The sequence below is a fragment of the Pyrus communis genome, chromosome 2, assembly GCF_041283825.1.
Source record: "Pyrus communis isolate YQ-2024b chromosome 2, ASM4128382v1, whole genome shotgun sequence".
Taxonomy (NCBI): domain Eukaryota; kingdom Viridiplantae; phylum Streptophyta; class Magnoliopsida; order Rosales; family Rosaceae; genus Pyrus; species Pyrus communis.
This window is the reverse complement of record NC_142566.1, coordinates 16461448-16475593: the sequence shown is the minus strand read 5'-3', so window position 1 is coordinate 16475593 and position 14146 is coordinate 16461448. Positions and strand designations below refer to the sequence as shown.

At 38.4% G+C, this 14146-nt stretch overlaps 2 protein-coding genes across 6 annotated transcripts; one reads left to right on the top strand and one right to left on the bottom strand.

Moving 5' to 3' along the window:
• Positions 1–4992: 4992 nt before the first annotated feature.
• Positions 4993–10654, top strand: LOC137748432 (zinc ion binding protein). Of its 5 annotated transcripts, XM_088684780.1 has the most exons (12): positions 4993–5514; positions 5576–5724; positions 6029–6097; positions 6847–6917; positions 7744–7822; positions 7899–7973; positions 8095–8209; positions 8294–8351; positions 8438–8509; positions 9535–9665; positions 9737–9860; positions 10282–10654. In XM_088684780.1, the coding sequence occupies exons 2-12, from the start codon at positions 5722–5724 to the stop codon at positions 10358–10360; spliced, it is 876 nt and encodes a 291-aa protein (XP_088540906.1). In that variant the 5' UTR covers positions 4993–5514; positions 5576–5721; the 3' UTR covers positions 10361–10654. The 5 variants fall into 5 exon arrangements, with proteins under 5 accessions (XP_088540906.1, XP_088540904.1, XP_088540914.1 ...); XM_088684778.1 differs by lacking the exon at positions 4993–5514 and having other exon boundaries at positions 5585–5724; positions 7741–7822; XM_088684788.1 differs by lacking the exons at positions 4993–5514; positions 8294–8351 and having other exon boundaries at positions 5585–5724; positions 8458–8509.
• A 1471-nt stretch (positions 10655–12125) lies between these two features.
• LOC137747153 (putative xyloglucan endotransglucosylase/hydrolase protein 6) lies at positions 12126–13913 on the bottom strand. Its single transcript, XM_068487186.2, has 4 exons — positions 13618–13913; positions 13344–13444; positions 13059–13255; positions 12126–12820 (listed from the first exon to the last, which is right to left on the bottom strand). Exons 1-4 carry the CDS (start codon positions 13811–13813, stop codon positions 12430–12432), a joined length of 885 nt encoding a protein of 294 aa, XP_068343287.1. The 5' UTR covers positions 13814–13913; the 3' UTR covers positions 12126–12429.
• Positions 13914–14146: the final 233 nt, after the last annotated feature.

The following is a 14146-nucleotide window of genomic DNA, read 5'->3' as shown; positions in this document are numbered from 1 at the left end:
TTACGAATGCTTTGTCAATGCTTATGATTTTCACAAAACTTAATGATGTTTGATTGTATCTCTATTATGCTATTTGTGTAGGGAGCTATTGAAGAATAATTTGGTTGCCGATGCGTATTCCATCCTATTCAATGACTTAAGGAAAATTTGAGGGTTAATTAGTGCTGTTCACGGTTAATCTGGGGTGTTGAGGTTCATGGTTTATTGGAAAAGCAACTGGAAATCAATTTGTATTCAAGTGTATCATGAGTGGAGAAGGACCTTCTAGCTAGCTTATCACCCATATTTTTCCCTAATTTCGTCCAAGTTGTTTAGAGTCTTTAAATCTGTTTGTTTTTACTTTAATTTCGTCCAAATCAATCTCCCCTTTAATTAAGTGTGTTAGATTAGTTAGAAAAATGTTCAAATCTGTCCAATTTAGAGTTTTGAGTCTTAATAGTCTAAATTTCGTCCAAATAACTTCTTAGAGTCTGTTTCGAGTCAATTTAACTTAGTTTGTGTGTTTTGAGTCTATTTAGCTTGTTTTGAGTTGTTAGAGTCTATTTTAGTGTTTTAAAGTTTAATTTGAGTAGATTAGCATCCCTTCTAATCCCTGGACTAGAACGATCCCTACTAACACATACTACAATCATAAGGTCTTAATTTGAGTGTTAGAATATTTCACATCAGTTAGTTAAATCTTAATCATGATTGGGAGAGTCTAAATCAAATCCCAACAAGAGAAAACTAGGTCTTTTGTGGATGAATCCACTCCGGGTCCTAGAGATCAACCAATCCCAGCCGTTGGAAATAAATCCTATGGTTAATTCACTCTTTTACAAATAAAATCCTTATTGCCTGCCTGGCCAAATAGAAGTTGCCTCACTCAGAAATAAGAAGGGGAAAGAAAAAAACAAGACGGAGAAGGATTTAGGAAAAATTTCAATGGCAAAGAATCCAAATTATTGGAAATCAAAGACGGAGAGGAACCATTGAGTCTCACACATTGGAAATTCATTGATGCCTTCGACGTCGACTCAGACGAAAACCACCACTACTTTGATTCCGAACAGTCGTATAAAGACGAAGCAATCGGTTCGATATACACCATAAAGGAAATTAATCGGTTGTGCAGCAAGATCTATCTGCACAACCATTGCTTGCTGCACTCAAAAGAAAAATTCAAAAATTTTCAGTTTTCTTAGCTTGAAAGCATTGGATGTGAGAAGGGGAGGAGAGAATTCAAGAATGTGAGAGTGAGAAAGAAGGGTTGGACTCTTGTTTTGCGTGAAAAAAAAGGCTGAAATTTCGTCTTTGACCGTAAGATCTATTTCCAATGGTTAGGATTATTTGATCCCAAGGGTCTAGTGTAAACTGATCCGCAGAGGATCCTTACCAATCTGTTTTCTTATGAGCAAAGACCAAACTATATATAGATATTGAACCAAACTACCTCCCACCTATTATAGACAATAGGTGGTAATTGTGACACTATCTGAGCCTTATAGACGTGGGGTTTTCTACCACTCCAACATGTTTACCTTTATCATGATTGGTAGAGTCCAAATCAAGTTCCAACAAGAGGTGGTCAGAGAGCTTAGATTGATAAAGGTTGCAGTACCCATGGGTAAGTCGGTTTTAGGCCATCTCCAACCGAAAGGGTTTAATATAGCCTCGTCTGGAATTATATCCCAGTAAAAAAATTATTTTTAAATGAACAGTGTCGGGCCATACTCATATACCATTTTAAATCGAAAGGGATAAATATAGTCCTCTTAATAATTTATTAGTTTTAAGTTTATACTTTAAATTTATTAGTTAATTTAGTTAAACTATCGTTAGATGTTTTCGAATCTAGAGAATTTGAATCAATTATTATTATTGAGGAGATGGGTCCAAAAAAAGGCTAAGATGGGGTTTATATTTGGGCAGCCTGATGCCTTTTTGGCCAAATAATGGTCTGATGGGCATTATAGAATTATAGCCCAACCATTGGTTAGAGATGAGTTTTTAGGCAAATTAGGCCATCTTTTAGACTCCATAGAATTATAGCCCTACAAAAAATTATTTTTAAATGAACTATGCCAGACTATATTTATATACCATCTCCAACTGAAAAAGGCTCCTTGTGACATCCCACATCGCCCAGGGGAGCGATCCTTAAATGTATATTCCCATCCCTACCTAGCACGAGGCCTTTTGGGAGCTCACTGGCTTCGGCTTCCGTAGGAACTCCGAAGTTAAGCGAGAAAGGGGCTAGAGCAATCCTATGATGGGTGACCCACTGGGAAGTTGCTTGTGAGTTCCCAAAAACAAAACCGTGAGGGAATGGTAAGCCCAAAGCGGACAATATGGGCCCGGGAAGTCGTCCCACCCGAGCCGGGATGTCATATTTGGTATCAGAGCCTAACCCTGGCTGTGGTGTACCGACGAGGACGTCGGGCCCCTAAGGGGGTGGATTGTGACATCCCACATCGCCCAGGGGAGCGATCCTTAAATGTATATTCTCATCCCTACCTAGCACGAGGCCTTTTGGGAGCTCACTGGCTTCGGGTTCCGTAGGAACTCCGAAGTTAAGCGAGAAAGGGGCTAGAGCAATCCTATGATGGGTGACTCACTGGGAAGTTGCTTGTGAGTTCCCAAAAACAAAACCGTGAGGGAATGGTAAGCACAAAGCGGACAATATCGTGCTACGGTAGTGAAGCGAGCCCGGGAAGTGATCCGAGGGCGTGGTCTTTGGGCCTTATATGTACATGCCTGGTGGTACCCTTTGAGGAGGCCTTTTGGGGCTGCAGCCTGCAAAAACAAAACCGTGCGGTAGCCTGGTGTCTGCGACCTAGTCCAGGCCAGAAATGCCAAAGCGGACAATATCCTCAAGGCGGGAGACCGGGATGTGACAATTTGGTATCAGAGCCAGACTCACGGCCGTGGTGTGCCGACGAGGACGTCGGGCTCCCTAATGGGGGTGGATTGTAGTATCCCATATCGCCCGTGAGGGCGTGGTCTTTGGGCCTTATATGTACATGCCTGGTGGTACCCTTTGAGGAGGCCTTTTGGGGCTGCGGCCTGCAAAAACAAAACCGTGCGGTAGCCTAGTGTCTGCGACCTAGTCCAGGCCAGGAATGCCAAAGCGGACAATATCCTCAAGGCGGGAGACCGGGATGTGACACTCCTCAATAATTTATTATTTTTAATTTTGTTATTTAACTTATTAGTTAATTCAATTAAATTACCATATTAAAATAAGATTATCTAGACATTTTTTATTGCCATTTGTCGCTAAATGAATAAGCCTCCAGATTTCTTATTTTTATATAATCTCAATTATCTTTCTGATAGGATTTCGAGTGACACATGTTGATAAATGAGTAACTTTTCATATTTCTTATCTTTATGTAATCTTAATAATTTGTTGGATATGATTTTCGAGTGACATGTGTCAAAATGTAATTGGTTATGCAAATTTCAGATATTGTTTTTATCTATGTGGCACTTCTTATCTTCAGCTTCCAATGTTAATAAATTGGCTAGATATTGAGGTGGAATTCCCACACCTTCATCTTTGCCCTCTCCAATACGTCTTGTCATTGTCTAAAATTTGTCATTTCAATTCAAGTTTGCAACAAATTCCAACTTTTGACCCTCTTTGCATTTCAACTAGGGGTCTTCATCTAATTCTGAATTGGAAGATAAATGGGCGGAGCGAAGATGAGAAAAGGAGGAGTCTAATGAAGAAGATGAGGCATGACACAACACAACATTTATGGCGGCAATGGCCGCAGCCATGGCATATGAGGAAACTCAACAACAACCTTAATGGGGTGGCCTATAAACCACGACAAAGAGAGATTGCGCATGAAACTCTAATGAACAACTACTTCAACTCCAACACGGTGTACCTAGAAGAGGATTTCAGAAGTCGCTTCTAGATAAGACGTCATGTCTTCGAGCGTTTGCTTCATGATGTCTAACATGTGAATCCGTACGTTCGACATAAATATGAAAGACTACAACAACTAATAATAATGATTATCATCCGCCATTGTAGGAGCATTGGATGTTGAAAACAACTCCCATCGGGCCATAGTTTCCCTCTTTTTTCTTGTAAATATGCCTTCCCATTAGAGTCATAATTGTGGTGTCCCTTTCCATGTTCCTTTCATCAATCTCTTCTTATATTTATTTTACCTGTTCTTCATGTCTCCGCTTCTCTTCTTCTGTGACAATGGCATTTTGCTTTGCAAATTGAAAAAATATTGAAAAATTTAAATTTAGATTATTAGAAGTAAGAGAGGGGTGTGTATAAAAAGAGTGTTTGAGGTGAATAGAATGTGAAAAATTGGAATAAAAGGTACAATAGTATGTAAAGGGGAAAAAATATGAGAAATTGTGTAGAAATGCTTTAGGTATTTATAAGAAAAAAAAAAAGTAGAGTTTAAATTTTTTTTTTTTTTTTTGAAATTTCGTCTTGAAAAAAAAAAAAAAATCCAATGGCTAGATGACGTTAGCTAGCCGTTGCTGCTAATGTCAGCGAGCTGGAGGTAGCAGATTAGGTCTCAACAAATGGGCTGATACGGGGGCTAGAAGTTGCCAACCTGATAGCCATTAGGTCTCCACTTGTTTTTGACCCAGCCCTCTATCGGAGTTGGGTTTTTTAACAAATCAATCCAAAGAATGGCCCATGGCCTTTTAGGTACCGTTTGGTACGTGGGACGGGACGGAACAGAGTGGGACAAGGCGTTCCGTCCCACGTTTGGTGCACAGAAAACAGGTGGAACGAGCTGTTCCACGGAACGAGTTTTGAGTGAATTTTCGTTCCACCTCACCCCCCTGGAACGACTCGTTCCACATCCGTGGAACGCAAAATTATAACCTCGCCGTCTCCTTCTTCTTCCTCCTTGTTTCCATCCGAGGGCATCTTTGCTCTCGCTCCGTTCCGTTCCGTCCTGTCCCGTCCCATCCCGTCCCATTCCGTTCCGTCCCGTCCCGTCTGCATACCAAACGATACCTTAGTTATCTCTAATTGAGTGGGCTAAAGGTCCAAAAGCCAACAAATGACCTGATTTGCCCAAAAACTCATCTCCAATTGATGGCTAGACTATAATTCTATGGAGCCCACCAGACCATTATTTGGACAAAGGAGCATCGGGCTAGCCAAATGTAACCCCCTCTTAGCCTTTTTTTGGGAGGCCAACTCCTTATTTGCAATAATTGATTCACATTCAACGGCTAAATTCGAAAACATCAAACATAGTTTAATTAAATTAACTAATAAATTTATAGATAAACTTAAAATCAATAAATTATTGAGGGGGCTATGTTTAGCCCCTTTAGTTAGAGATGACATATGACTATGGCGTAACACTATTAATTTAAAAATAATTTTTTTGTAGGGCTATAATTCTGGATGAGGCTATGTTTAGGCTTTTGGGTTGGAGATGGCCTTAAGTTTAGGTTTTTTTGACCAGGTTGTAGGCTTGTAGCATAAACTATAGAATTCATCCTGTCCGTCCATTTCAATCTAACGGTCACTATGTGTACGCAAAATGTGTATTTAGTGATGTGCATTAAAGAAACTTGTTTATTTCTTAGAGAGAATTGGGCCCATGCTAATTCAGAAGCTCAAAAACAAACAATTTGGTTCATGGGTAAGGCTTGGCCTATCAAATTTTCAGTAAGAAAATGGAACAAGGATGAATTCACCTGTCAGTCCTTCCACGGAGACTCTTCTGTCCGAACCAGATGGTACTTCTTCTTCTTCTTCTTCTTCTTCTTCATTTTGCTGGTCCTTGTTGGTTATGATTTGTAAGTCAAGTGTTCGGAAACCGAAAAGAAAAATGTAAGAAAAAGATAAGCCCACCAGGTGCTTGCTGAAATTCCCCAGTGAACTTTAGACTTTGGGTGATAATGTTAAGAAGCTCCGAAATTAAGATAAATTATTCATCCGTTGAATCCAATGTCCGGTATAATATGGATTCTGTACTGTATTTGTATACGGGTTAATCTGCGTATATATAAATGGATGTATACCAAATGTTATTGAGCGCAGGAATGTGCTGAGGAGAGAAGCAGAGAGCTAGCCCAAGCGTCTACCTTTTACCGTGCAGTGTACTCAGAGGTGAGATGGACTGTCATATGATCCCTTTATCTTTTGCCACTTATTAGAAATTTCCTTGAAGAAGTGTTTTATTTTACATCTTTTCTAATTTTTTGAAGTAATTCTGTTTTAAATGTTTGAAAATTCTAAAATAAGTTCTATATGAGGACCAAAAGTAAAATTAAAATGCTATTGTTGTTTGTGAGGTGGAAATGATTTTCGCTTGTCATTTTTCTCTCCCTGCACACCCTTGTTTATTACTATCCACTAATTCTACTTTTGGTTTAGTCAATCCAAATGCTAGAAATCACGTGGGGTGTGTAGGGGGAGAAAAGGGGTGTGCAGAAATCACTTTCCAATTCCAACCCCAAATTAAAGGACAAACTTCTCGTCTGGAGTAAATGCCGGATTCAAAGAGGCCAGGCACACACTTTTTAGTTTTTAACTGCTTCAACTTTTTCTTCCTCTTGTAAAAGTTTGATTCAATTTCCCATTGAAACTAGGAAAACACCAGCACTATGCATGAGAACATGTTTGAAGTTCTGAATATTATTTCATGGGACGAACCTGTATCGTGATGTTCTAACACTACACTAGCACCTAATGTGAAAGCCACTCTGGAAGTTGTTAGCTACAAGTGGGTTTGCATTATCTATAACATTTGGTTACGTAAGAACATTCACTGCTTCAATGATATTCATTAGCACAATGGGTTTGTTATTGTACTATTGTTTGGTACGGTCCTTAACTTGATGATCGTGTAAATGTAGATAGAGGAAGTTGGATGGGAGAATTTAGCGAGGTTTAGTGGAGATCTAACATCTCTCAGCTTTCGGATAATGTAAGATATTGCTGTTCACATTCATCATCCACTAACTTGCTTACTTAATTCGTTTTGCTTGTGCCAATGTGGAAAAGAATGGGTTGGGGCTTAATTTAATTTCTGCTTCATTAAAATGTATTATCTGCTTCAGATATGTTGAGAACTTGTTGACAGGGTCATGATAGTTGGTTTCTAGTATTCCAGATTAAATTATAGTAATTTCAATATAAGAAGGAAGTGGAGATGTCTTGTTGTCAGAAATGATAAGTGTTGCCAATTGCCAAACATGTTTGTCTTACGTCCCAATAAATTGATAATGCTATAAACACATAATGAATCCTGTACTTATCAAATTTTCAAGATTATATATATTCCATGACTAGAAATCTGGTTATTGTGAAGAATAGTAAGAATGCATTATCTGAAGTCTTTCCAGGGCCATCGAGTTCAGAACTGTGTTGATCTTCATCCACAAGCTGTGCCTTCTTGATTGTGTCTAAGCCTTCGTCTTTTCAGGATATCAAGGAAATTCTAAAGTTTTTACCTGGGTGCTTGTCCCAAAGTTTATGATAATAAAAGTTCACTTTGCCATGAATCCTACTTAAACTTCTAGTAATTTTTAAATATATACCTTTAAGTCTAATGCAGTACTGTTAGCCTAGTTTATATCAATTCCTCAGAAATTGCTTAAATATTATGTTGTTTAGGAAGATATCTTCCTGAGCATTGAGGCTGTATTTGCAATCAGTTGGACATGAATTTTCTCATTCATTTCTATCCATGTGCACATGTTAGTTCTGTCTTAACCATAGTGGACTTAATCTTTTCTAAATCTGATTAGCAGAGATGGCAAGGGCAGAGTGCATGTTATGGAAATTCAGTTGGATAAAACACATCCCAAATGTCCTCCTTCAATTTCAGCAGTATGTGTTCTTCGAAATTTTTATGGTTAACAGTTCTCCATTTGAGGGATTTATAAGGTTTAAGTTTCATCTTCAGGATGTGCCATATTTGTTTAATTTAAAATGGTCATCAAACTCAAGATTGAAAGATGTGGTGCGGCAGTTTAAAAAGGTATTTGTTGCTTTCTTTGAAATTGCATACAAAATTTTGCATCAGATATTTTCTATTGTGGATTTCTTTTCTTGGGTTTGGATGTTTTCTAAAGCTATCGGCGATTGGTTCTTGAACCTAGCATCTGGAGAACCTTCAGGCTTTTTGGTCTACTTTGGATGATATCGACAGGTCGCTTTGGGTTGTTGATCCTAAACAAGCATCTCCTGCTGTGTCATATCGCCAAATTATTATAGGTGAGCCATCTTGTTCATAAGTATTGATAATTCTTCTCCCTTTTTTTTTTTGGTGTCAAGTCTTTTGAGGTTTTTGTTTCTCAGGAAATGATTGCTGCATCACATTGTTCATTAATTCCGTCGATCCTAGATCATTACCAGAGTGAGATTCCACCTTGAATCAGTTACTAGAGCTCCTACTTTCTATCTTTTGCTTATCATTCAGTCGTGAGTATCAAGTTGTGTTAGATGTCGTTTTATTGGTTCAGGTCCATTTGTGAATACGTTGAGAAACAGATGGCGAAGAAATAGCAAAAGATGGTAACCATTGCATCCCTTCCTTGTCCTTGAATCTGTATTCTGACTTTGATACTTGTATTGAGGTAGAATATGCATTTTGTGGTGTTGTTACTTTAGAATCATCCTTTTTGATGAATTGTTGTGATTTACGGCTCAAAATTAGGATGATGTAGAAATTAGGTTTATGTTACCTATTTCGTTTGGTGTTCTAGTTGAGTTTGGGTTTGATTTATTGGTTGGATTCCTTTCTTGGTGGAGAGATTTTGTAATTACCTATTTGATTAAGATTTGGATTTGCTTCTAATTACGATTAGGATTCTCAGTGTAACCTAAGTCCTATGCACTATAAATAGGACATTAGGGTTAGTTTATTTTGTGTGCCTCACCATTCGTTTAGATAATTTTCTCTAATTAGGTTTTGGGTGGAGATCAATGTTTGGAGTCATGAGTGGCAAATTCATGGCTCATTTGTTTGGCAATTTGGTGAGAATCAATTTGCAAGTTAGAGAACAATTTGGGAGAATCTTCTCCGTTTGTTTGAGTTCTCTACTCGTTTGGTTTAGGATTTGTAGTTTGTGGGATTTGGGTTGTGAGAGTTAAACACTCTTTTGTAATCTCCGTTTGTTTAGTGAAGTTCCTCGCCATGCTTTGCCCATGGACGTCGGCTTTACGCCGAACCATGTTAAATCTCGTGTTCTTATTTTGAGATTGTTTGTTTTAGCTTTCGCGTATGATGTTGATATTTAGTACTTTGTTAGAATCCACTTCTGCTTGCGCATAAAAGTACAATGAACTTTTATTTCCCAATGAACTCTACGTCATCCTTAGGTTAAAGGTTGGGAGTTAAATATAACTTTGCTATAATGGGAATAAGTTTGTTATAATACTGTTGTCTTTCGATGTTACAAGAAGAGTACTGCTGGACCTGTTCTTACATATCATTTACTGAATGCTCCTTCAATTAATGTTCAAATTTATCATTTGAGAAGAAAATAACACGGACAGATAATGTGTTTATTTATCATTTATCTACTGTAATTTTATAGGATAAAAGACAAACCATTTCTGGAAAATCTTGAATGTCTTCTGGAGACTCAACTGCCAATGCCCCCTGATGTCGAGAAGAATGACCAGCAAGTTGAATGTGGAATTTGTTATGCTCAGAGTCTTCCAATTGGTAATTCTATATATACATTCTTAGATTTTTACCAACGTTTTTCAGCCACTGACTTGGCAGTTTTAATGTAGATGACGAGCTCAGAGATAAGAATGGAATCGGGACTGACTGTACATGTGATAATACCAGCTGCAACAAGGCTTTCCACAGCATATGTCTTGTGGACTGGTTGCGTTCTATCACCACAACACGGCAGTATGTTTAAGTTTCTTGCATCATGATTTTCCTTTTCTGTATGCACGAGTGTTGCTTTGCTTGTCATTTTGCAATATTTGATAATAGAAACTCTCGGTTGACATGGCATTGCTCCTTCTTTCCCTTATGAAGCAAACTTATTTCATATGCAAACATTTTCACTAGTAGTTGTTAAAAGAAAACACATGCACTTTCAAATTGAAATCCATTAAAACATTTTGTTACGAGGCACAAATTTTATATGGAAGCAGATAATAACTATCAGGACGAAAGTAATTGGCTTAATCATCAGAACACTTTGACATTCAGAATTACTTCTGCTGTATCCGTCAGTCATACGAACTCATAACCTAAAGTGGCAAACGCAGGCTTCCTTTTATGGTTTGTTGATTTCTGATATCTGTGTACACTTGCATCACAGGTCATTTGATGTGTTATTTGGAAGCTGTCCATACTGTTCAGAACCAGTTGCGGTGAAAATCAACAGCGTCAAGAGGTAATCTACGTCTTCGAGTCCTCCTAATCAAAGATCTGTTAATGTTCTCATTTCCCTGGAGTGTTCTTCTGCGATGAAGTTCTTACTGGAAGAGCACATACTCTTGGATTTATGTTTATGGTAATTTTTTTAGCAGTGTGGAAATGTGAGTGCTAAAACACGGAATTCTGTATTGTAACTTTGTAACCAACATCCGAATACGTTTGACTCACATCATTTCTAGTACTACCCTTATCCCACCAGAGCTCAACAATCAAATCATTTGTACTACCTATCAATTGGCATGTTCACTTGATAACTACGAGTTGTCAGTGATTTTTTCGATTTTAGTTTTTAATTTTCGATTTTTGTTAAAGATAGAGAGGAAGTATATAGAATAAAAGAGAGATGAATGTCGGATGGAGGGAGGATGGTGGGAGGGATAATAGAGAAATGAAATCTACGAAGGAGAATGAATGTTTTCAGTTTCTAGCTTTTAATTTTCTTCCGCCTCCCTTCCTCCACCCTTCTTCCCCCTCTCTTTATATTTCTTCTCCATCTCTAACAGTTCAGATACCGTGTAAACTCAATACTTATAAAAACTAATTAGGGGAAGGAAGATTTTTATTGAAACCAAAATATGAAAACTAAAAATTAAAAACAAAATGGAAGTACGACTCTATCTACCCTCGTCATAGATATTCACTTATCAATGGACTAGTAGTTGTTGCCAATTGATTGGTGCAAATCGTCGGCTGTTTGTATATGGCCTGCGACTTCTAAGCACCTTTACACTTATACCGACAGTCGGCCAATCCAACCACGTCATTGCTTTTAGGTACTTTGGTTGGCACTCTACTTGTGGACCTAAAACGCACAGTAACTCAATTTCAACGGTTCCATTATTTTAATGCCCTCTTATCCATCCGGTCGGGATTAGACCCGCCCGTGTCACTATCAAAACACATCCAAGTAACCATTTGATATAGTACCAGTCAGTCTTTACTTTATTGAATTCGTTGAAGAGTTTCCTCTTAATGCTGCCCAACCTTAAATTCGGCGTTTTCGAAATTTTGCCCTAATTAAGCACTTTTAAGTTGTCAGTTTTCTACGTTCATATTGGATTTTAAGATTTGTTTTAGTTTATTGACAAAAAAGAGACCCTTCAAATGGCTAGTTGGGAAATCATTTGTGAGTGTAAAGTGATTGAGCTACTTGTATATTCAGAAAGTAGAGAATATTTCTCATTTAGTCTACAAGCCTACATCTACATGGATCATAAATCTGACGTCCCAATGGTACAATGCTCGTAACAGTAACATTTTTCAGGGTCATGCGGGCATGCAACAAGTGATTGTTACTCTGCTGATTGTGATTAACCTGGGACCATCTTTGTGGTTGGTACCGATGGCTTATGCTAGCTAGGACCTAGGTGCATTACCGGATTACCCCATAGGCGTTTCAGGGGACGTCAGATTAATACACTTACCACGTTAAAAACTTTACCGGACAGTAAGATATATATATGAACTCCGATATTAGGCAACATTGGACGAGAACTGCCTTAGGATGGATGAATAACCTCTTCGAAAGTTTTCGTGTTACATATGGTTCGATTCAGTCGATCATTTGGACGAGTTGAAAACCTGTACACAAAGAAAATCGACCTCATTTTGTTTGTTTCCTTTTTTTTCTTTGTTAGCTCGTGTCAGAATGGACCAATTTCTTCTTTCAACAGTACGAAACAATGCCAGATTTTTGCTTCAAAATTCAGAAACTGATAGAAAGGGTTCAAATCAAGCACATATCCTTTTCACTATAAAGCAGGAGCTTTTATTGGTACAATAATGCGAGCTGGATACACACATACAGCCACTAATAGATATCGACATTTGCTCCCTTCAAAAACAGACTTATCCTTCCATCCACAAATACACACTTAGATATGCACAAGAATTTACCATAATTCCCAATATACCCTTAACTATGCATGGCTCTCATTACACGTTAGTGTACAAGGGCACGTACGTTATAACAAGTATGAAATATGGATGTACGTACAAACAGTCATTGTTTTTGGCAGATGGAGGCAACTTAGAAGCCCGCGGTGCACTCCGGTGGGGCTACTGGGTACCGGGATCTATCGGTGCAGTAGTCGTAGATCATGTGGTTGATACGAACCCACCTGTATCTTCGATAATCGAGGGCGCTGAGGGCTTGGTAGGAAGCGCCTTCCCACCAGTTATTGGTGCTTGAGGCACAAGAGGCTGGTCCTGGCACACTGCATCCCTCAATGTCAAAATCCTTGTAATATGAATAGAAAGGGGCTTTGCTCCAGTTTATCTTCTCAAGTCCTCCTCTAGTAGCCCAATCATCAGCTTCCCACAACGTCGAAAACACCCCCATAGGTTGGAGCTTTGGGTATGGGACCCCTCTGGCTTCATTGTTCTTGTACACCCTTATAGGCATATCATCCACATAGAAGCTGCACCACCAACAATATTGACATTCACACCGAATTATTATTACTGACAAATTTAAAATTAGTGAGAAAACAAATATTGTATTTTTATTGTAATGAAATATCTTCTCAGATAGTCTATCATGCATGTTGTCAGACTGTTAATTAGAATCAGTCATTTATCTGACGTACTTGTTATAAATAGTGTGACAACACAACATGTCTGATGTGCACATGTTTTTTATTGAACATATTAGCTTACACAATATGGTGATGATTCCAGAGGATTGTGTAAGTGTGGAAATCAGCAGCAGGGTCAAACCAGAGGTTAACCCTTTGCTCCCTATCACCCTTCCCATGAGCATAGATATTGGTTTGGACTGTATAAGGCTGTCCAGTCCGGTTCCCCAAGAATTCAAAATCTAGCTCGTCACGAACTGTATCGGTGTCAGAGTTCATCTGCCAAAACAATCAAAACAAAACAGATTAATTCATATAAATCAAGAAACCCAGAAACTTATTTAGGGTTTTGAAGCCGTGAAGTTACATAAAAAGCAGTGACAGTTCCAGCTGAGTCTCCAGGGATGAGCTTGATCTTCATGCTCACACGCCCAAACAAATACTTCTGTTTGGAGGCAAACCCACATCCTGAAAAAGTAGTGTATCAAAATTTGCCAGCGCTCATTACTTTGTCATATTTTGTGAAGACAAACAATAATCCGATCGATTCGAACTTTTTTCTTTTTCATAAAAAAAAAAAAAAAGAAAGAAACTATATTATTACTAAAATATATAGCTAAGTTGACCCCACGATCGGATACCGGAATTTTGGTCAAGAACGAGTTGGATGGCCCTCCCTCCATCGATTTGCCTGATATGAGAATCAGACCATGTGACTCGGAAGTCCTGAAGAAAAGTGGCTGGTCGTCCAAAAGATGAAAGAGAAAATAAAGAAAGAAAACAAAAGCAGAAAGAAGCAACGACAGCCCTCTTACTCCAACTAGGGTAAAGGGCCATGATTTTGTCACACACACAAATATATATGAGAGATTATATATGGAATTAATATTTTGAATGTGATTTAGATTATGAGAAGATGTGGGCTATTTATACATTTAGTTTGGGTAGGGGGAAGATTATTTGTGATTAAGAATGTGGCTTCCCAATGGAAAGTTCCATCACAACTTTGCTTTCCATCCAGCTAATGACAAGCTTTCAGCTAGGTCCTACCCAACAGTCTGTATTCTTCTTTCGAGATTCTTCTTTCTTAGTCAATCATCCAGGACAAGAGATTTTTCAGTGTGACTGAAACACGGAGTGATACACCACGTGTCATTATATCAATGGTGG

Excerpts from the sequence above, each read along its gene's own strand:
- LOC137748432 (XM_088684778.1), top strand. Across the intron at positions 7,974-8,094 it reads TGGTGCGGCAGTTTAAAAAG|CATCTGGAGAACCTTCAGGC; the intron begins GTATTTGTTGCT and ends TCTTGAACCTAG. Across the intron at positions 9,666-9,736 it reads TGCTCAGAGTCTTCCAATTG|ATGACGAGCTCAGAGATAAG; the intron begins GTAATTCTATAT and ends GTTTTAATGTAG.
- LOC137747153 (XM_068487186.2), bottom strand. The coding sequence starts at position 13,813 with ATGGCCCTTTACCCTAGTTGGAGTAAGAGGGCTGTCGTTGCTTCTTTC. Across the intron at positions 13,445-13,617 it reads CGTTCTTGACCAAAATTCCG|GATGTGGGTTTGCCTCCAAA; the intron begins GTATCCGATCGT and ends CTACTTTTTCAG. Across the intron at positions 12,821-13,058 it reads TGGAATCATCACCATATTGT|CTTCTATGTGGATGATATGC; the intron begins GTAAGCTAATAT and ends TTGGTGGTGCAG.